Raw genomic sequence first — 24,656 nt, 5'->3', positions numbered from 1 at the left:
ACGCTTGGAGAGGGAGAATTTCTTAGTTGAATAGATGAACTAGAGTTCGTACAAAACGAAATGGCACCGAGCAAGAGAGAGTGTATGATGTATATGTATGTGCACTCGTATCTACACTCTCTCTTGCTCGGTGCCACTTCGTTTTGTACGAACTCTACAACAGATAAGCCACGACGATACAAGTCACTTTTGCAATTTCATATAACACCTATAATATCTCTTACTTAGATGCATTGCTTAATGCATGTACTCTGTCATTCTCATGATATTTGTATGCCTAGATGTAAATCGAACATTCTGTTTATCTAAAACTACTATTGGTATAAGAGCTACCAACCAACATCACGAAAAATTTGATTTCTAGACGACTGGATTTTGAACATTTCTTTTTTTATTGAAATTACGTAGGAATAATGCATGGCTGTAATTTATAAGTGTACGATTCTGAAAATCTACGAAATTGGCTTATTTTAAAATCATTTTAAGGTTGATCGCACAGTAGTCAACCCTTGTAGCTCAGTTGTTTAAAGCGTAACCAATTCCATAGTGCATGGTATTTGCATGAAGGAGGTGTACTCAGCCTCTCAAATTAATTGAAGAACTGATAAATGAAATTATCAGCGGAAAAGGTGGTAAAGCACATATATGGTATCACAAAGGGACCTATTGTCTAACTGTGAATCTCTCTCGTGGACATCCAATATAACCTAACTTAACCTAACCTGATCGCATAGTGCAATTTTACAATTTTACAGAATAGTCTAAATTTTTTTTTAAATAAATTAAAAATTTTTATTTGTAAATTATTAACTTAAATTCAGATAGTTATAGTAAGTTTTCTAATCAGTTTAGTGGGGCTCTAATTTTAATATAATTTAGGTTTATGTTTAAAAAATTTAATTTTAATTTGTGCTTTCATTCAAGTGTGCTTTACTATCTCTCTCATACTTCATCCCCATCTCAGTTCAATCAAGAAATTTTTTTTAAATTCCGCTCTCTTAAATTAAACCTTCGAGAACGTTGCCAGTTTTGTTCTGTAGTATATTGGTATTACTTCTTATATGTATACATCGTGTTATAAAAGAAACTGCCACTACATTGCCAAATGTGAGGTATTGCCACTCGGGTCATCGCATCTAATGGAACCGTCTGTTCTCGAGGACTTCATACCCAAATTTTTCTTTACCTTTAAGATTACAAAGAGAAGAATTGAAAAAGTGGCTTAAACTTTACCGAAGGAAATAATATCTCACTTTTAGCATGAATGAAGATCATATGGCATTAGTACGCCCAACAAAAACATACTGAACTTTTCCGTGAAAATCTCAGTGAAATCAGATTAAAGTTGATTTAACTTAAAACATCTTTAAACATCCAGAGAATTTATAAAAATAAATGGGTTTTCAATATAATTTTGTAGCTCCTTGTAATATTGGTTGGTAAGTATGTATAAAAGCGAAGCCATATTATATATTGGCAATAATGCGTTTGATATGATGAAACAATCTTATAAACAAGAAATAACTAACCATACAATGAATATTTCTTTTTATTATTTATTTTGAGCCGTACAAAAAATAACTATACTTCTTTGTATATTTTATTTAGTTTGAATCCTTAAAGATTAAAAACTATTATTTACAGTTGTCTATCCTCTTTCGATTTGAGCAGCCTGGATGAAAAACTTTAATTAAAATTCTCACACTTAACAATGTCTCCCTATTGGCTTGCTCTATTGCGATCCATAGACACTTGTAGACTCAGATTCTTTGAAGTCAAATTTCATGTTAAATTATGTAAAATTTAATGAAAAAGAACATGGATTCCTTATCTTTACGATATAATTACGAAAACGTTAGAGAACACCTCACGCTTTTTAATAGCTGTATTTATTTAAGATTAAAGAATTAATATAATTAACTAACGCTGCCACCTAATAAATATTCTTCCCATCACCTTCGCCACGGTTAAGTTTTTATTTATCAAATCTTTTTAAAAATGATTAAGTTATCAGATGATGATTGCATTGTATTGTCATGAGAACTGCCCAGTTTCAAACCAATATTTAGAAGTGGAAAAAAAGTGGGAATCAAATTTTCTTCGAAAATGTATAGCTTCTCTTTCATAATAAACTGAAAATTTCCAATTTAATGGTATGCTTAAAACTTTTTTTTTTCTTATTCGAAAATAACTGAATAAACAAATTGGAGGCTTGTATGGCATATCGAATGGTGGGATATCGAATAAAATAATTTATATTTACTTCGAAACTAAATTTAAAATTTTATTTTCTTGTGTGCCTAGAAAGAAAAATTTCTGAAGATATATTTTTCAATGGTGGCATATGTTGACGGCTCGTTCATTGAAATAATGAAAAAAATTATTCAAAAATTTATATTAAACAAGCGTTATCATGTTTAAAAACTTTCCGTTAAAACGAACTCATTTTCACTTTAAAAATACTTCTATTCGTGAGTTTTATAGGAGGAGTTTCCATGATAACGATACACTACTTTAATTATAGAATTGTATGTATGCATATATAATTTTATGGATTGCATTTATGACTTACATTAAAAATTTAATATTATTGTCTCACAAATTTAAATAAATAATTATGATAATTTACATTTGAAAAATAATATTTGTGCAATTTGATTTCTTATTTTCACAATTTTTAAAGCATTAAGTTTAATTAATTAGTGTTTTTCAATCATTTAAATTTGACATTTTCTATAAGATTAACATGTAAAGAACTGCAAATTAGTCATAACAGCCTCCTTTAACGCTAAAAGTTTTTCACTGGAAGCGCTGGCATCGGTTTTATTATCTCTACCATGACTACGCACACAACGAATTGTAAAAATATTTTGAATAGCAGAAAACTATTTTAACGTATTTTATTTTTCAAATCACAAGAAATTTACATCATAAATTCCTAAATAAAAATATCATTCATTTAAATTTTATTAAAAAAATTTAATATAATTTACTTCAATTATTTATTTAGTGTAATAATGATAATTGTTACATTATACATATAATTGAAATTATAATTAAATATAATACTAATTAAAATGAATAAGAAAGCAATTAAAATAGTTATATTTATGTATATATTGTATATAGTTAAAATTTTTTAACCTTTTCAACCAATAAATAAATATATTTATAAATAAATACCTCTATGTATAACCGATCCTAAAGTCATTTACAGTCATTTAATTAGTGTTATAAGCGAGGGGTTTAAAATTTTAAGTAATTATTTTAATATATTTATCAAATTTATCTAAAAACTAAAAATAAAAACAGCATTTTATTTATTGATTCTATTCAAAGTAACTGAAAATAAGCGATTTTATGGATTTATTCAAAGGCAAAAAAAAAAAACTAAAAAAACGGAAGGTTTTGGCATCTAGTTTAAGACCCTTCTAACGTGCAATCTCAGAAGTGCTAGGATTGCGTTAATTAACGCTTTGTATACATAAACTAAACGATTTTTGGCCAGTATCTCGGAAACCATCAACTTTATGAAAAATAGTTTCAAACAAAAAATGTCGTAAATTTTTTTCCCTTTAAAAATGTTGAATCAAAAATTTTTATATTTTTAGCCATTTTCCCGAATGCTAATTAACAATATCTTGAAACTAATTGATTTAAAAAAAAAATTTTCAGGTAGTACTACATTTAAGGTAGTACTAGCCATTTTCCCGAGAATTGGGAATATATATATTAATATGCTAATTAACAATATCTTGAAACTAATTGATTTTATAAAAAAAAAAATTCAAACGAAAGTTGTTGGAAAATTGTTTTCTTAAACAAAATTTTCATCCAAACTTTTTATTAAACTTGAACATTTAAGGTAGTACTACCATCGGTAATAGACTTCAGAATTTAATGAAACTTGGCATAATTATCCATTATTATATCATAATTAACCAGTTAAATTTTTAGGGGCCTTCAGAGAACTGAAAATATGAACGTCCAGTTTTGTGAAATAAAATATAATCTGTGATTTCCCATAAGGATCAATGTTAAAATATCTTTTTTTCTGTTCTCCGAAGGCCCCTAAAAATTTAGCTGGTTAATTATGATAAAATAATGGACAACTATGCCAAGTTTCATTAAATTCTGAATGCAAAGTCTATTACCGATAGTACTACCTTAAGTAATCTTATCTAAAAGAAGATGCTTTATTTTAAAATTCTATACGCCATCGTAAGCATAATTTTTTATATAGAATCACATAAATACTCGTATATTAACAATATTATAGCTTTTTTTTCATATTAAATATTGCGCATGTGCTAAATAAATAATGATCTTAATTATATGATACAAACACTATTTGATTTATGTTTTGAAATAAAACATTATTATAGGCTGGTTATACCTATATCTTTTTATATCGGTAATACCTTTACTTTTTCATAATGAAATTTAAAAAGAATTTTTTGATGATACAAAACAGAGAAAACAAAAAAGGTATTATAGTTTTATTATTAAAACAAAATGGTGCTTTTAAATAATTATTGCAACGTAATTTGCAAAATATATTTAATACCTAAAGGGTAGTATTATGTGTTCCGTTGACATCTTAAAAAAAAAATTCCGGCGTTGTTTAAAGAATAATAGTTTAGGTACGAGTGCTTTACTCTTGCCATTGTCCTATCGTGGAAAAGCCATGTCTATAATAAATGTTAAATTACTATGAAGTGGGTATGAGTATGATGGTGTTGGTGGAAGAGTCGGGAAATATAGTAAAGATAAAATAAATAATTAAATAAACTTTTTTTTTATTGGGGGTACTTTCAATCAATATTTTCTTGATATACTTTAATTTTTAAGAAGTCATATTACTATTATATTAATTCAATACTTTTATTGAATTAAGGAGGTGCTTTCGCCGCTAATGTTAATTTTAAAAAAATTCACAATTTACTTCCAGCCAGCGAAACGACCTCCTTAAAAATACTGTTTTAATTTGTTTTAAGAACATGTTGCTTTCCGGAATAAGTGCCACAAAGTGTTTAATTTTTCTCTTAAATAATGTGTGTCAAAAATTGTATCTGACCTAGAACGAATTTAAATCAAAAATTTACAACTATTTTAATATAGCTGAAACTTTAAGAAGTTATCGTTAATTTTTGCCATTTTATTGAATCGATTCCAATCAAACAATAATCTCACCAATATAAATATTTTGTTATAAGATAATTCTAAACTTTACTGAGCGATTTGTTAACTCCACGACAACCTCTGTGGCATAAGATCAATATCAACGGATATTGAAATATGGATCGAAAAAAAATACTTGAGAAGAATAGCAGAAAAAAATCTCATAGTTTAATAACGACTCCTACAAAATACAAACTAATTTTTTGTATTTTTCCGAAAACTGATTATTTAACAAACTTATTATCGTCATCAGTTAGCATTTTTGAAAGCTTGTCGTTGATCTAACAAATTATCCGGTAATCAAGTAACTGAATAATATTACCTTCAATATAGTTCACAGACGATCGTATTATTAAAATAAATGATACTATATAGGTACAAACTACTGAGAGAGGAGTGTTTGACTTATTTGTAATAAGTATGGTATATAGATTATATTATGATTGTTTTTGTGGTCACATAATATATATTGATATTCACATTCACGACAATCGATCGAGAATCGACACAAACATATATACATATAGTATGTATAATCTATCTATGCAACTATAGGTCATATTTTTCTCACCAAACCACAGAATAACACGTCGTCTAGTTTATAAAAAGATATATTATGATGAACTCTCCTTTTCTTGTATATTAATAGGGATCTGAAATTAAAAAAAGCATGTCTGCCACACACTAATCTAATAAAAGGCCGTACGATAGTGTCACATTTGGAAACCTCATTTTCTTGCTTCTACCTCGAATAAGGCTGAAAAGTATTTCAAAGTTTATATTGATTAGAAAAGAATGAATGCCGATAAAATAGAAAAATTTATAGCAAATAGCAAATCTCTTTTCAAGCATAAACGATAAGATGGAGCACTGTGGTGGCTTGCTATCACCTTTCGGGCTATAATATGAAATTTTATTATTAATAACGGTAGGCTTTTTAGATTGATTGAAATAACTATTTAAATAAATGATTGAAATTGGGATCTTACATATTTTAATTATAAAATCAAAAAGTACGGGAGACGGTATAAGGTCGAATTTCACCCATTTCATAACCTGGTGAGTTTTTTTTCTTTCAAAAAGTGTTCATGGCTATTTTTAATTAAATTATTTTTAATCAATTTTTTCCATGAACGGTTTTTTAAAGGCAAGCATATACCATTATTTTCGCAATTAAATTATCTTTCATCTGATACCAATTTCAATTGATTGAAACACTTTACGATAGAAAAACTATGATAGGGGTGTTCATAAATCAATCAAAGTTCTTAAAAAAGGTCCATCTGGTTATCAGATGGGTGAAGATCGATCTTATTATACCGTATCTTACAATTAATGTAAAATTTGTACATTGTTTCCATATTTTGTGTACTTTATATAAATCGAAGTCCCTCATTCATGATACTTTCAATAGCTTTTTCTATCTCAACACATTATACCACTGAACATATGAGGGTGAAACTGTATACATTTCAACATTTCAATTAACGCACATTACGTATTTTCATTTGAAGAAATAGAAAGAAAAAATTAACAGAAGCCGAGACTCGAACCCCGGTCTTATACATATACGTAACCGACTCCGTCACTTCTATTCTTTGTAAGTGACTCAAATTATATGTAACTTCTTCGTATCATAATTTTATTTTAAAGTTTATATATACAGAAAACTTTGGGATTGGGATCTTAACACTACACATTTGAATAATTTATCGACATGAAATTTGTTCTTTGGAAATATAAATAGGCAAATCAAAACCAATTCTTTTTTAAACTATTTAAGAGTCTTTTTCCAGACTACTAGACAACAATTATAAGATTAACATAGAGAACATAGGTATACCTACTTTAACAATTTCTCAAAATTTAAAATCTCGTTACAAATATGTAACTTTATTTTGTAGGTCAGATTATCCTGTTTGGTAATTTTCCACATGAATTAATCGTATACAAATCGGATTGATTTTTAAAGTACAAGATTTATTTATTTAATTTCAATTAAAACTAATTTAACATACAATTATTTTGTAATTTGATATATTTTTTGAGGGTATGTTGCTAGTTTTTTTTTTTTTTTTTTGGCAAAAATTTTTACTGAAAATAATATTATTTGGTTTTAAATAATTCTTTTATTTTTATTATTCAGTCACTGTGAAATTGTTTTTAGTATTTTTTTATTGTCTGATTTTGAGGGCAATTTTAGGTTTTTTTTTTTGAAATGTATTGATTTCAAAAGTTGTTGATATATTTTTGTAAATCTTTAATTGTTCGGTTTTTTTCCTGTGTATGTCAAACCCAAAGTCAAAAACCTTTTATTCTATAGGTTTTTATATTTGAAAGTTATATTTTTGAATGCTCTTAAATAAATTGAGAAAAGTAGGATATATTTATTATATAAGGAATCGTAAACTGTTATCCTGTAATAATAATACTAACAAAAAGAGGAGTACCACAAGAAGATCCTTAGCATCTAGACCAAGAGTGCAAGAGTCCTCTAAGCCCTCCTTGATAACGCCCTGTTACCCAAAGACAAGAAATCTTCAAGTTAGAGGCGCTATTAAAATCAAAAGAAGCTATGGAATTCTGTCTAGGCCAGACGCCTCGCAGAGATCTCAAAGCTTCTCCGTCGAGATCTCTCCCAGGATTGATGGATCTAAGATTTCGAACCCGAACGTTCTAAACCTGACGCCCTGAAGATTTCTGCAAGGGCAAATGTATGGAGGTTTCGGTATCCTCCGTGCATGCTCTACAAGTGGGATTGTTAGAGATCCCCATGTTATGAAGGTAATAGTTTAATCGACAGTGTCCTGTCAAAAGTCCCACTATCCTTCTCAACTGTGCTATAGTAAGTTTCAAACGAGAACAGTCGAATGACCTAGCTGTAGTTATACACAGTTTGTCAAGATGATCTTGTCGTAGCCATTCTTTGATTCGGTAAATTACGAAGCATCTGTTCGTGCAAACGAGTCTGCTGCTTCATTTCCTTTAACGTCAGAATTACCGAGTCACCGAGATCAGCCTGACTGTGTTGTTCAGTGCTAGGTGATTGGCACCAGGTGCCAGGTGATTGGAATCATGACGAATCAAGTACGAAAGCTTATTTAAGTACGAAAGCTTATGTATGCGGTTGCTTATCCAGTCTGTTTAAGCCGACTCAGTTTTCTGAAGCCTGCATAAAATTCCATTTATTTTGCTAATTTCTAAGTTTCTTTTTCTTGGCAAAATGAGGGTTTTTCAAAGATACAAGCTTCAAGTTTTTTTACTCTTCAAACAACTGGTTCATGTTACATGATTTCATCAATTTTTAATGAAAATTAAAACAATGCCCATATCAAAAACATATGTGTGATTTATTAAAGTTTTAAATCAACAACGTTAAACCATTTAAGTTTCTCTCTCGATCTTCTCACAATCATTCATAGAAGTATACATTTGTTGAATGTGCCATGACCATTCGAAATATTTGTACTAATAAAATAATTTTAAAACTCATCCAAATCTGGACAAATTTTGGTGTATTTTCTCAAATTAAACTTGTAGGAAAATTATCGGATCAAACTCAATTGGTATTGGAGGAATTTCAACAATTGACATTAAAGGTTCAAGAGCATAATTCACTTCTATCAGTATGATCATTTCGTTTGCCCTTTCTTGAATATAAGACATTTTATCATGATTATACCTTAATCTTTCAACGGGTTTCAGGTAGTAAAAGTATAAAAAGAAATATTTTGATTTGAACATTAATTTCAACTAATTTGTTGTAAATATTGAATACACTAATATATTATCAACAAATCCACGCAGTGTATAAAGACTATGAAACTCTGCCACCCAAAAAAAATGTCCTCTAATCTATTTTATGGGTGATATAAGAATTCAATAAATAGTTTTTGGTTAACAAAACAACCACATAACAGAACGAAAAAAGAGAATCAAATGGTGAGATCTACTATTCTGTATCATAATTTATGTGACTTGAACACAACAGCAAGTGACCATTAGTATAATAGTGGTTTACAAAGGAAAGCGCTCGTGTGTTCATATGTATATGCATGTATGTTCAAATATGAGTGTATAAACACACGATATCGGCTACACATTATAAGACTGTTTATTTTTTTACCACTATATAGGATGTTTTTTTTTTAACTTGGCATATACGTGAAAATCGAAAAATAAATTTTATCGAGAAAAATGTTTCCGAAAGAAATTGTAGCGTTCGTTTCAATCGTACATCTTTCGCGGGCATTTAATTCGATCTAAGCTTTCAGATTCAAAAATAAATAACAAAAAATGTCTTATTAGATAGAGCTTTACTTTGTGTAATTCCATTATGATAGCTGAAGAAATCTTCAAAATTTTTTAATTAGCACAATCCCACTCTTGAAAACAAAAATGGTCTTTATAAAGAAAAAGAATTTTATTAGAAAATTTTTTTCAAAGATGCCTAAATATTCCATTATATACTTACGAAAAAATCAGTTTTTGCCTATACTATACGGTTTTGGGAATGTTGTAATATTCAATCAAGAACAACTTTGAAGCAGAGTTAGTTTTCATTTAGCTTGAAAGTCCGGGTCAAATATAATGTTCGGGTAAAATATGGGCCTATGAAACCCATTTTCGTGTGGGCCATTTTTGTTTGCAGCATTTTTCTAGATAATTATAGACTATCTAAATAAATTTTTCTAGATAAATTTATTTTTGAGTATCAAACAGGCGTTCAGCTACGTCTTATGAATCCAAACAGTTCGGCAGTTGAGATCTCCATAATCAAATTTAAAGAAAACGTAAGTTTTCCACCAAGTATATTTGGCAAGTGAGAGTTTATACGGTATTCATACACAGAGGTTGTGTTGCGTACACACTAAATTTTTTTGTAGTTTATATAAGCTACAAAATCCCTCTTTTTAAATTAAGAATTCAATCGTTAAGTAGCTTGTGCCTACGCACGAACTATTCAACATTCGAATTATGAAATTAATTAGTATAAGAATAATGTTAGAAGCGTGATTTAGCAAATACATACTGGTTAACCCTTCTAACTGGAAATATTCGACATCAACTATTTTCCCTTCTCAAGAGAATGGAATCCAGTCTTGTCTAGGCGATTGACTTAGTGAATTTGTCAAACATTTATTCAAAATAACATTGATCTATGTTTGATGTCCGGGCAATTTCTTAATACACTTCACTTTTGAATACTCAATGACTAACCGAAGATTACTTAAACTAACTTGAAATTTCGCTTATCTGCAAAGATGATTATTTTTATGATTGGTTTTTTTGCCTTCGGTTTGCAATATTACTCGGTGTAAGCTTGTCCCTTAAGATTTCTTTAATATGCAATGCTATTCAGGTCGGTATGACATTCATCCTCTCGGCAACTTTCTTTCCTATGGCTATTATCCTAGGATTGTTTTTTTATACTGTCATTCATATAATGTGTCCTAACCAATGAAATCTTTATGATTTGGCTAAATAATATCTTTGTTTTTAGACCCACTGCGACTTCCGCATACCTTCCTTTTGTGTCAATATGCCGCCATCGTTGTTCTGAACTGATTTGCATCTGATATGGGTGTTTCTAAGTATTTGGGTAAATTTTAGGATACCGCATCTCAAAAGAATAAAACACAAAATCAATCACATTATAATGGCCACAATCTTAAAAACTATATGCTAAGAAAACTTGGTAGAGAAGAAATAAATCATTTAATTCGCATTATTCTGAAATTTATTCCCTGATTTTTTAAAGGATTTCTGGGTCTGCTACCGAAGGCACTTAAATAGATCTCATATACAAGCAAGTGTTCCGATGGAACCTTAGCTATCTTGCAAAACTAAAGATAGTTCTTTTGACTATCTTTAATAAAGTTTATTCACAAGGAAAGAAATGAATTACTGAGACTTGTCCAGATTTAAAATCTCCTTCCATGTTACCGTAATCTATAATTCTGATGATTGCTTCTTGACAGTCGAAATCTGCCATAAGCAACATTAGAAAATTATTGAAAGAATCTCAAACAAAACAAACACGGCATAAACTTATTACACCATAAAAGAATAAATATATGAAATGAAGAACGTATGACCATCACAGCTCTAGCACAGCGTTGGAGGTTCTTTTTTAGTGAATACAAACAAACAAAAAAAAAACCAAAATGAAAAAAAAACGAACATGAATAACCAAGGAGGCATTTGTGTTGTATCTATTTATGTTTTATGTTGGTAGTATTGGTATTGAATATGGTATACTTGTTGGTTAGTAGTTGTAGTAGTGTTGTTTTGTTTGGGTCTTCAAGACAAAACTACCATTAATTATCAAAACACAAAATGTTACAGACTTCTACACTCACAACGAATAACCATCACAAGAAAAATGCCAACAAATATATTTTAAAACACTACAACACACTATTATATAAAATAGATATTTATGAATATACCTACCTTACAATTCATATAGGTACTCAGATATATTCTTGTCTTTGAAAAACAAAATCCATCATTATTACATTCAACAAACGGGGCGACCTTCAATAAATTGAAGAAAAAAAAAACATTCTTTAAAAACAGTTAGTTCAAAGTTTAATAGAAAAATTGTGTAATAGAAAAAGTTTTATTTTATTACAATTCTATCTGATTAAAATAAAGAGGGTTACATTTACTAACTCGAGGATGGTATAGTGTGCAAATGCAAATATTTCTCTAGTTCTGAACATGAAGAATTTCAAATTCGTAGCCATAAAGAACAATTTCAATGATATGATCTAATTATTATATGCTACAACACAGGTGCCGACTTGCAGATTTTACATTGAACATACTTATTGAATTTAAAGGAATTTTTCGACGTTTCATTTTGTGGAAATATTTTATGCAACTTTTAAATTGATCATAGAATCAGCATTTTTAAAATTTCAATCATTTATATTAATTTCTATATAAATGATGTTAAATTATATTATTTCATTGCGCTTCCACCATATACAAAAATGTTAATATTCAAAAACTTTTCGTTTTTGTGTCGAGGATTTTGAAAATTTTGAAAATTTCACATATTCATTTCATAAATAATGTACCGCAATTATCATTGTTCAATGGTAACAATCAAAAAATTTATATTCTCATAAAAATTCATTGTAAATTTTTGAATTTGGTGTCAATATCTTGTTTGATAATTACTGGGGTACACTTGTTCTACCCTTCAGCTACTTACGGGGAGGGGGCGTATTTTTATACCCTGTATATATGTAATATATTTCAAGACATACTAAGTTTAGTCCCAAGTTTTAAGCGCTTAAAAATATTGATACTACGAACAAAATTTTTGTATTGGTGTTCATAAAATGACCTAATTAGTTCATTTCCGGCTGTCTGTTTGTCTTTCATTACAATAACTCAAAAACGAAAACAGATATCAAGTTGAAATTTTTATAGCGTGCCTAGAACGTAAAAAATTAACATAAGTTCGTAAATGAGCAACACAGGTCTATTGGGTTTTGGGTTGGACCCATCTTGTAAATCGTTAGAGATAGAACAGAAGTTTAAATGTAAAAAATGTTCCTTATAAAAAAATTAATTTTCTCCAAAACCATAAAAGATATTGAGTTGAAAATTTGCAGGTAGCTACCACAAGTAGTTTTTTGAAATATTCTTGAAAAACGAAAATTTTACAAATACTTTCGAAAACTTTCTTCGACTGCCATACTCACCTAATTTATAAAAAAAAAAGTTTTGCTAGCATTGATATTCAACGCTTTCTGTACAGGGTATTTCAAAAATTAACTCAGTCATCGCCTTGTATATGCTCTAAAGATAATGAAACTGAAAAAAATGTTTGCACATTTAATTTTAAAATGTGTACATTCCATCATACTGCAGTAATTACGTACTACCAGTTAACACATTTGGTGTTCTTATTTATCAATTATATTACACCCCAATGTGTTTCAAGATCATGCCATTCAATCTAAAAGTTGATTATAATAACACGAATATAAATAACACACTCCATTATCATTACAATTTGTAGGCGTCGCAAATTCAAATATTCGTTGAACGGATAATTCTCGAAGAGTTCAATATTTCTTGATGATAATTGTCAAAGATCAGTCATCTTTTCACTTAATTTCGAGACACATATTATAATATGATAACCAAATTTACCTGGATTAACTGCATAATTTTTGCTAAAGGGTCCATTTATATGGATTCTTATTGTAATAATGTAAGATGATGATATAATTTTATTTTGTTTATTGAAACTTCTACAAATAATTTAATGCCTTTTTCATTCGGCAAATATTGTTGCGATTTATTTAATGGGCATTGAATTTCATTTCGCGTTGATACAACATCCTCGTTTCATAAAAGTAATATTAAAAATATTGTGCCGGTTGGACTGTGTGTACGCTGCGCTGTGTGTTCGGTTCATCGTGTAACTTTTATGTATTTGATATGTTTTTAGTAAAGAGGATCTCTCACTAGGAGATGCAACTAATGTCTTGTTAGAAGTCACTTTGTAGTGATTGATAGTCAATGATACTAATCTCCAACAGTGATATTTACTATACACTCACTAGTGTTTATAGTTTATATAAAATATTTGTTGCCATGAATTTTTCTTTTTAAAAAATACACATATATCTTTTTTCTAATGTGATATTTAATTTATTATTATAAGTAAGACAAAGTACACGATAGATTATTAATGCAGACTTTTTTTTTGTGAGTAGGTGTAATATCGGGAATTACCTGCGTGTATTAAAAATTAGTAGTTTTTTTGTGTAAAGGAAAGAAACTATATGTAGGCCTATGTATAAGCAATTTAGCTAAATAATTTTGTAATAAATATAATTAAATTCTTTCAATATTTTTACTTCCATATACAGACCACATGGGAATACGTTTAAAAGAATTCATATTGTTTTTAACTGGATTATCGGGTACACATATTGGACATATCCACTTCGACGATAGTGCCTCTACTGGCAGAAAGGCTAACAAATAATACTTCTATAAAAAATGGGTCTCATGTAAAATATATTGTTGGAAAAAATATAGGATAAATGATGCCTTGATATTCAAAGATGCAGTTTTGTAAACCATTGATATGTGTGATTAAAAGTAAAAACCACTGTTTCATGGCCTCTCTTGATCTCAATTATTCCCCTTCCATAATACTTGAAGGGATTGTTTTACTCAGCTAAAACGATATGCACAGTTTTAAATTTTTCAAATTGTAAAATAGTTATAATTCATTGAGTATATCAGAAAAGGTGGCCATGGAAATTGTTTGACATTTGCTATTTTAAATTTTTACAGAAATCTTTAATGTATGGTTCAAAATGATGATCATAGAACTACCTCATCTGTGTTCATCATATTGAACCATAAATTAAAGATTTCTGTAAAAATTTAAAATATTAAATGTCAGATTAAATTTAATTTTTTTAACTTTTTTTTTGAATCTTTTTAATTTATAGCTCATGTGCTATTCTGATGTATGAGCTATATTGCTGTACAGTTTCATTATAAACCATTCGCTAGTTTTTTCGTGAAAGCGTAACAAACAAACAAACATCCTTACTTTCACATTTATAATATATAGGAATTTTTATCTAAAGGGCTTGTTATTACTCTAAATATAATAACAAAGCGCTTAAAAAAAATAATATATTGTTAAAATGTACACATATACTTGTTTTCATTTTAATACTACCTGGCAAGTTTTTATCAACATATAAAGCGGAAAATATATTTTCGCTTATATATTTTCATCCGCCACGTTTACTTTAACCCGTCACGTTTATTATAGAGGTTACATGAATGTTTAACACCAAATTTTTTCTTTTTGTATTTTTCTTATCTGATTTTTATCATAAATACTTTTACACTTTATAAAATAAATACCTAATAAATATCTATCGTTTAGGAATTTTTAGTTAAAAAATAGCTCAAATACTATTTTTATTAACATTTAAAAAATTATTATAAGATATTTTAAAATTTTATACATACCTTAATTAATTTTATTGTCTAGGCAATGAATATGACATTCCTGTAATAGTATCAGATGTAAATTTTATGGGAATACATCAATCAACGCACATAATTAGTGATAAACAAGTGTAAAAATCTGATATTGATAAAGAGTAAAATTTGTCGTCAGAGCTTTCCCATGGTTTCGAATGAATGTTTCATACTTTTCGTACAGATCTGAATAAAATTAAATCAAATGGAATATTTTGTATTGGCAATTTCTTCTATAGTTTGATTATTTGACATATATAACATATATGGTATCACAATGGGCTCTATAGACTATAGCCTAAGTGTGTCCTTCGTGGACAGCCAATATAATAACCTAACCTAACCTTACCTAACCTATATTATTTTCTAAATCAGAATTATAAATTTTCATTTGATTTTAATTACTCTACTCTTTTTGTTACAGAATCATCGCATGCTGCAAATCATGGCGGATGTTTCACAGCAAATAGTACCGTACTAACATCAACAGGTGAAAAACGACGTTTATCCGAATTAACTGTTGGTGAAAAAGTACTATCAATGAATAGTAAAGGAGAATTAGTCTATAGTCCAGTATTATTGTTTCTCGATCGAAATGTCGATGAAAAACGTGTATTTGTTAAAATACATACGAAACACGGTAAACAAATTACCACAACAACATCACACTTATTATTGGTTGTAAGTGCAACGAAAATATTACGTACAAACCAAACATTACACTACGACGATACCCAAACAACATTCGCCGAAAATGTACAAGTTGGAGATCGTTTATTAGTTCGCCATACAAACTACACGAATGTACTCGAATTTGATATTGTAACAAATATTGAAACAATATATTTACAAGGTGTTTATGCACCATTAACTGAAGAAGGTACAATTGTTGTAGATGATGTAGTCGCATCTTGTTATGCAATCATTAATAGTCAATCAATAGCACAATTTGCATTTGCACCCGTACGATTTTATACTCATTTAAAATCAACATGGTTGAATGTTATGTCATACATTGGATTATACTCACAAAATCATGTAATCCAATCAAAAAATGCACAACATGGTATACATTGGTATCCAAAAATATTATACAGTGTTGCAAATTTTATTTTACCGAAAAAAATGTTTATCGATGATGATTACGAAACGAATACAATCTAGTTAAATATTTTTTATATGTGTACAATATAAAGCGCTTTAATATGTTGTGAGCATGCGCAATGAACAAAAAAAATTATTTAAATTTAAAAAATAAAAAAATAAAAAAAACGCTTGTCTGTTTAGTTTTAATATAAAAATGCTTGTAAATATTTATATAATTATAATTTATTTGTGTTAAGATGAACAATGATTCATTCCAATTTTGATGCTGTGCGCAATATTAAGAACTCAATATGAGTGATTTTATTATATAAAAAGAACAATATATTAACAATTTCGTAAGTTAAGTTATTTATTTTTTTTATCTTAACAAGGCCAGTGAAAAATCGTATATAAAAATTATTATTATATATACAGTTTTAATTTTTGTTCACAAGTGACAATAATTAAATATTATTTTAATTAAATTCAACTATTGTATATATCATTTAGTTCCTTTTTTAAATAACAAAATTTTAAAGAAAAAAAAATTAAAAGTCTTTCCCATGACAAAAGTAATTTAAAACAAAAATATTAAACGGTTAAATACCAAATCATTGCCTAAAAATGGTGTTAATTAACAGCCTTGTTTGTTAATTTATAATGCTTTTTTAATGTGCATTTATGGATACTAATTGTAAAAATAAACTTTTCTTGTAATAACGGAGAAGTTAAAATCTTCTTCAATATAATGTAGCCATTGCCATCTATTAGCCGCCATTCAATGTAAATACATAAAATTAAAAAAAACTTTTAAAAAAAGTTTAGGCGTTAAAAATACAAAATTATTTTATTATGGGATAAATTTTTCTTTTTTTTTTAATAAGAAAAAACTGTACTATACAAATTATTTTATAATTTTTCTTGTCAATATTATTATAATTATGAAGAAGCCATCTTGTGTCGATTGTTTGAAATTTAAAAAAAATGTGTATTATGGAGGTATTTTTTAGTATGTTGTGTTTGTAATTTTTTTTAATATTATTATTATTTTGAATGATGTGAATCGAGCTTTATTATTATTTAGAATATTATAGTATTAATTATTTAAAAACTGTTTTATATGTAGACAATTTTTTATATATATTATTTGTACATATTATATAAATAAAATTTGATAACAATGCTATTATACAATTATTTTGTTTTCATTTGATTATTTTGAATCCTTCTATTCTTTACAAATATATAGGTGTATCAGTTTCACTTCAAAAAATTAATGGAATATTCCTTACACAAGAATAAAGGAAAAATCTCGTTTAACCATACGGTCGCCCTTTTATCTTTTTCGAAATATACGATGGTAAAGTTTTGAATCAAAAATACTTTCAAATTTAATGAAGGTAAGATTACTTCTATAAAGTAATAAAAATACACATACATAATGCTTATAAATTTTAATATTGTTCTGAAACTTTACTGTTATATAAGGGTTGATTAAATCGTAATTTTTTTTGTGGTTTTTCGCGCACTCTCCTAACAATCAAGATGTTGTTGAGAAAGCTTTACACTACAAATAAAAATTGTATACTTATTAAAAATCTGGTATTTTCTTAGACTTTTAAGATAAGACTTCAAGGAATATTTCTTAAAAATTTTGACCCCAATTATACGATAAAATTTTTTCCGAAGCGATTAGGTCAATATTACTATTTGTTTAAAAAAAATTAGTTTAAACAATATCCTACCGGATTTCCTCCGACAACATACACTTTTACGTTCAGGAGCATGTTTTAAACGGGACCCTGCAAAATTTTCCATACAAAAATTAATAATGCTGCTTGACGGATTTTACATATAGTACATATAGTCTTACAATATAGTCTTACTTCTTTACTTGGATAATTTAATGACAGGAAATTTTGAAAATGAATTTGGACGACTTCAATTTTGAAATTGAAGTTGAAAACGACTAATCCACAGTCGAAAAGTACTGCGTTCGAGATAAATCCGGCGGGGTGGGGAAATGTGAAGGAGGGAGGGGCTGCGATGTATAGGAATTTTGAAAAAGAAACTATATGCTATTATTAAGGAGGATATATCACTTGAACGGTAAAAGGTAAAGACAAGTTAAGAAAATCTAGTTCATTTGACTACTAGCCAAATATTTGCTAAGAATTGACTAAAATAGGTTTTGAGTCTGCTCTAAAATTGTCGCTATTCGTACGGGATTTTGAGCAATATTCCAGAAACTGTACATCAAGTCATTAAATGAACTCGGATTAACTCGAAGGGCAATAAGCACATTTTGGTAGGAGCCTACGTTAAGTGGATTTTTTCAAAATTAGTTTAATGGTTACAAACTTAAGGTTATACAGGGTAGACTATATACCCTGTATAAGACCATATTAATCTATAATGACTAATACGTTTTTTTTTTTTAACGTTTTGAAGTTAATCAATCAAAAAATAACTTAAGCAAAAGTTGTACAGTTTGATGGGGGACATTATGTTCTAGCATCAGATTGGGCCTAGTTTTCCGGGTTGAGTTATTAACCAATTTAGATCCTTAAAGGTAAGAGATGGAATAACACTTTAAATTAGAAAGTTAATCCTCATAAAAAAAAATTACAATTTTTATTTAAAACATTTTTTGAAAATCGTTAGATTTCGGAGGATATGCGACTTACAAATATACCATTATTGCATTTAATCAAAAGAAAATACGCTAGCTTTAGAAAAAATTTTTAGACAAAAGTTATCAAGGACAGTAAAAGTCATTCGCCTGGGTAATAACTTTTAAGAACAAGTAAATTTTCAAGATCATTTGAAGATCAAGGTCGTGAAGGTCAAATGACAAAAAATTTCAAGGCAAAGTCATGAACACGATCGTTTGTCCCCACCCCAAACTCTGCAACTTTTGTTTAAGTAATTTTTGATTAGATAACTATTAATAGGATTTAAAATTACTACGACTAGGAGCCTGAATTAGAACTGAACAGCACTCGAATTATAATTCAATTAGATAAAATGTGATGAACTTTTTTCAATGTAATTTAAGCGTGCCCTTTAGTTGTTTTAAGCTTTAAAATTTTTTCCCTGGCTACGATATTACATAAAATCATAGAATTATCAGGATGAATTCTCAAGACCAGTTTTTCTTAAACAAATATATTCAAATATATTTTTATACACATTCTTGAAATGAAATTACAACAAATAACAAGTAAAATTAATTAAATCTTAAAATTAATAAAATATATAATTCATATTTTTCTTTTTCTATTTTTGTGACAAATAGCAAATATATCAATAGACAAATTATTAAAATACAAATCACAAATTATATATAAAATACCCAGATATTTTTTTTAATAATATTTACAATTTACGAACAAAACAATAATTAAAAGTACAGATTTTAAAAATAAATAAAGTCCATTATGAACTACATAAATACAATAATTATTAATAGTCAGATTTCCTTTATCAAATCTCTGTAAAATTTTAGATGATAAACCAATATTTAGTTCGAAAAATGGCTCTCGTTTCTGATCTGGACGCCATTTCAAGAGTTGAAATTTTTTTAAGCAACAATTTGTACCTAATTTGTAAATTTCAACCTGCATTTCCTTAAAAAACTAACGAGATTTTAAAATAGAAAATTGTATTTGACCGCACTTTGTATTAATGATAAGAAAAATTGCATAACTGAAACAAAATTTATGAATACGGTATGGATTTTTAAATATTTTAAAAAGGTAAAGTGTCTTACTAATCCACACAAAAATTATCGAAGTAGGGTAGAATTATCTTTCTTCCGGATTAGAGTTCCGAACCTTTTTTCGGGCTAAATACCGATCTATGAAATCTATCACAAATACTCTAAATTTATGATTTTAAGTCAGTCAGTTCTATTTCGTCTAGTTTTTTTACTAAATGAGTATGCGCATCTTTTTTAACAGAAAATTATTCCAATATCAAATCATTTCCAAATTTAGTAAAAAAACAATTGTAAAACAAACAATTGACTGAGTTAATTGTTGAAATACCATGCATAGACAGTGTTGATTACTCTATCACATTACACATACATACATGTCACACATATATCAAGACCCAATTGACTTATGTTGCTCACTTACGAACTTGACCTCACTTTTTACGTCCTGAGTACGCTGTAAAAATTTCAACTTAATATCTTTTTTCGTTTTTGAGTTATCGTGTTGGCAGACAGACGGACAGACGCACAGACAACCGAAAATGGACTAATTAGGTGATTACACCTATACCAAAATTTTGTTCATAGCATTAATATTTAAAGCGTTACAAACTTGAGACTAAACTTAGTATACCTTGCATATTACATATATGTATGCATGGTATAAAAATGTGGGTGGCAATACTTGTTAATATTTCTCTTGAGAGGTTTCAAAACTGCCTTTAAATATAAATACTTAAAATATAAAAAAATATTTAGTGTTGCTGTCTTAAATTGACGAGTTAGGAACACCGAAGTGGACTTTGCTTTTGTTTTACTCCTATACGATCAAAAAAAATTTCGGTATCTGGCTTTTCGATATTTCTTTCCTAATTATAGACAAAATTCAAACAAATTATCTGTTAAATATCTGTTCTAATTTTTGTTTTAGATTTTGAAAAATCTTAAAAAACATTTTGTTAATTTTCGCTACGAATATCCGTGCCTTTAATTACCCCGTGGATCAGAGGGTGGCCGCCACCAAGTGGTTAGCACAAGGGCAAAAAAAAAACAGTCAGGCCCGTGCTAACTCGACACCAATAAAAACTTGACCTACTCCTGGATCACTAAGTAAGGCCACGCGAGAGAAAATTTTCAATCCGTGGCTTTAACTGTATCCACGGATATCCAAGAGTACAAATCATCCGTGTCTGAAATTATAGGCATGAATATCAAATATTAATTCTCAAAGGAAATTATTGTTCATCAATAATATATCAATGAACGATAATTATTGCAAGGGCCATAATTTATTATCCAGTTTTGAATGTATTTACGTCCGTGTTTTTTTAGTCAAGGATATCTGCGGAGGATGGCAATAGACACTTCGATGTTGAAAATTGAGTTATTTAGTACAGTTTCTTAAAAATAGAATAAATTTGTTATATTATCAAAATAATATAATTTTTCTTTAAATCCTAGACACGCATTGTTCGAAGAATTCATTTAAAACAATGAAAGTGTTCGATAAATGAAATCTGACTACATCATACTCCTGTACCATATGGACAAATAAAATGAATTTTAAAAAATATAACTTCATGGCATAACACCTTGTGCTAATTGCGCATTATGAAGTTGAATAACTTGCAACGCTAAATCACGTAAAGTCTGTGGTTTACAATGTTCTTCCAACCAACTAAAAACACCGCCCGATAATTCAGCGAAATTATTCACAGGTACATTATTAAAACTAACAAACAATTGATCCATAATTGCTTGAAATAATTGAAATTTCACATCATCAGAAACACGTGTTTCCGTATGACCTGGTTGACTTTGTTGCGCTTTTACAATTTGCTCATAATTTGTTTGCATTATTCGTAATGCAATCACTTCTTTACGTAATGCATTACGTTCATCTTCCTCTTTACGTTTCTTTTGTAACAGGAATTGTATATAATCGATACTTTTTTGTAATATAGTTGCCTTACTTAATTTATATCCATTATTCTCATTTTGTTGGCACATTGGAACGAGATCTTGTAATGAATCATACCCTTTTTTAATAGCATCACGTCGTTTCTGTTCAGCTTGGGTATGCGCTTCACGTCGACGTTCTTTGTAGCTTAAAGCTTGAGGTTTAGATTCGCCACTATCTCCGCCACCATCGTCGTCCGAATTTTGGGCTGAAGAAGAAGGCGTATGTAAGGAATTTGTACTACTACAACGTGAAAAATGTCGTAAACGATCACGTTCTGAGGGACTAGATGGTTCCACTTTCAATTCGGATTCATAATCCCGAGATTGGGAACCTATGGCAACAAATTTTGTGTTTTTAAAATTTCTTAAAAAAAATTATTATAATATTTTCCTTACCACTTTTGTCAGAATCAGTAATGTAAACAGCTTCTGCCATGTCCAACGGAATATTTCTTTGAATCAACTATTATCTTTTGATCTGCTGTCACCTTCGTCAGCCATTGAATTCTGTAATCAAAACAATGTTTTTTTGACTCATAACAAAATGCATTATTAAGAAAAATTTTTGAAAATGAAGAATATAATTGTTAAAAAAATAATTCATTGAATTGAAAATTTATTACAATTTAAATAAATCATAATAAATAAATATTTTATCATTAATTTCAAAATAATTATAAAATACACACGTTTTGCGCGGGAAATTTTCAAATATTGTAATAGCAATAATTTCGATTGAAATATTTGTTAAATATATAGGAATACTTTGTCAAAATGATTTCTAGGATATTTATTTTCTTTTTAAATTGCGTTACGTTTAGATAATTAATGCTTTAAGACGTTAAAATTATTTTTCCGAATATTTCCTGCGTAACAACTAAATATTTGGATTCGGATTTGACAACGATTGTTGTTAAATACAAATTTAGAATAAAAAAGCTTTTATAAAAGCATTGTGAATTTTTCTAAATTATAAATTGAATTTGAAAGGAAATTATTTTTATTTTATTTTATTCTAAAACAAATTAAATACGATTTTTTAATGAAATTCGATTGTTTTTCATTTTTAAACACTTAAAAATGAAAATGGAAATTATTCTACACGTCTATCAATAAAGTTTATAGGCCTGTTAAAAAAGTTTGCTGCATAATATGCTTGTCTTATACATTCCAATTTGTTAGATTTTGATGATCGAGGTCTACATAGTGCCTGTCGACATTTGTGTTACTTCGCAAGCCGATTTGGGTTCGAATTCACTCGACAGTGAAATATTTAACACTTTAGCGGAACTCCAGGATGGTATAGAAAATATAGATAAATATGCTGTTAGTATTGGGGAGGGGGGCTCGGTTCATTATGCAAAGCTGTTTGGTCAAAAATATGAGACAAAGGTTTCATTAAAGCATTTGAAAATTAAATAATTGACCTGGAATCAGATGTATAAGTTTTATGACTGCCACATTATTAAGCTTCAGTATTCGATGAAATTTCACATTTCTACACTTTGCGGGCCAAAGCTAATATACAAGACATTTAAAAAATCGAAAATTTTCGCACTATTTTTTATAAACCAACATTATTGGTGAAAAAAGGTTTATTTAGTCTCAAATTTTCTTTAGTTTTGTTTTATTCAAACTAAATAAACCGGTTATCACCAAGTTTTGAGCCGTTTTCTACAAGAAATTTTCCGATTTTTCACATGTCTTGGTTTCCTGTATATTAGCTACGGAAAATTAACATTGCGCTCAAAATAGGCAGACTGGTCTAAAAGAAATTAAAAATTTTTGTTTTAATTATTTTAACTTTGCTCGAATTTGATAATTTTTTTATTAATTCCCATAGACCAGTTTTCTTTTTCCTTTGAAGTACCTAAGGATTTAAACTTTAAGGATTTAAATTTTTCTTCTCTCATTTTTTGTACTACGACAATCTTATTTTTTGTGACACTGAGATACATCTCTTTACTTCTTCTAATTTCTGCATCATTTTTCTTGTTGGGGAGTAAAAGGGGTAAACTTTCAAGCAACGCAACAAATTTGTTCACACACATTTAATATATTAAATTCAATATATTAAACTAAAAAGTACAATTTTAGTGTACAATTAATAATAATATAGATATCTATAAACTATAAATAACTTGATTTGTTAAAAAATTGTTAAATATATATACTTTTTTTTTTTTTTTTAATTTTATTTTCTTGTTTTTTTTTTTTTTTTTTTTTTTTTTTTTTTTGTATTTTTTGTTAATGTTAGTGTTTCTACAAAAAAGATGGTTCCATTTATTTTTATAATATCCAAAGAACCTCTCACTACATTAATAATTATTCAAAATAAAAGGGCACTTTTGTAATTCTTTTGTAATAACTTCAGCATCAGAATAATAGAAATTAAAATTCAATTATTGTAGAATGTTTCTTATAAAATACTAACATAGCTCGATCTTTGGAGTAGTATAAAAACGCGTTTAGTTTTAAATATAAAACGCTTTGCGAAAAAATTTTGCTTGGAAATTTTGAACTATCTTGGAACATTTTTTAAGCTTTTGTATACACTACCGAGGCAATATTGCATGGTTGCGTATGCTCATGTGTGTGTAGAGAGTGTTGGGATACCCTCAAGTCTTGGTTGCATTAGTATTTTCTATAGTTGCGAATCCACACTTAG

At 28.3% G+C, this 24,656-nt stretch overlaps 2 protein-coding genes across 2 annotated transcripts in view; one reads left to right on the top strand and one right to left on the bottom strand.

The window, feature by feature from the left end:
* LOC123302286 (sonic hedgehog protein A) overlaps positions 1-16,445 on the top strand; it is a 95,269-nt gene extending 78,824 nt beyond the window's left edge. The window contains exon 3 of the mRNA XM_044885158.1: positions 15,647-16,445. Coding sequence (XP_044741093.1) covers positions 15,647-16,386 — 740 coding nt within the window. The 3' untranslated portion in view covers positions 16,387-16,445. The remainder of the gene's footprint in view (positions 1-15,646) is intronic.
* Positions 16,446-20,644: 4,199 nt separating this feature from the next.
* On the bottom strand, positions 20,645-22,498 carry LOC123296928 (max-like protein X). Its single transcript, XM_044878642.1, has 2 exons — positions 22,385-22,498; positions 20,645-22,320 (listed from the first exon to the last, which is right to left on the bottom strand). Exons 1-2 carry the CDS (start codon positions 22,422-22,424, stop codon positions 21,605-21,607), a joined length of 756 nt encoding a protein of 251 aa, XP_044734577.1. The 5' UTR covers positions 22,425-22,498; the 3' UTR covers positions 20,645-21,604.
* Between the last annotated feature and the right edge of the window lie 2,158 nt (positions 22,499-24,656).

This window comes from Chrysoperla carnea, chromosome 1 (genome assembly GCF_905475395.1).
Source record: "Chrysoperla carnea chromosome 1, inChrCarn1.1, whole genome shotgun sequence".
In the NCBI taxonomy this organism is placed as follows: domain Eukaryota; kingdom Metazoa; phylum Arthropoda; class Insecta; order Neuroptera; family Chrysopidae; genus Chrysoperla; species Chrysoperla carnea.
The sequence above is the reverse complement of the archived record's forward strand: the minus strand, read 5'-3'. Positions and strand labels throughout refer to the sequence as shown.

Coding starts and splice junctions, on each gene's coding strand:
- LOC123296928 (XM_044878642.1), bottom strand. CDS start 22,424: ATGGCAGAAGCTGTTTACATTACTGATTCTGACAAAAGTG. Junction 22,321..22,384: donor TACTGATTCTGACAAAAGTG/GTAAGGAAAATA, acceptor TTGTTGCCATAG/GTTCCCAATCTCGGGATTAT.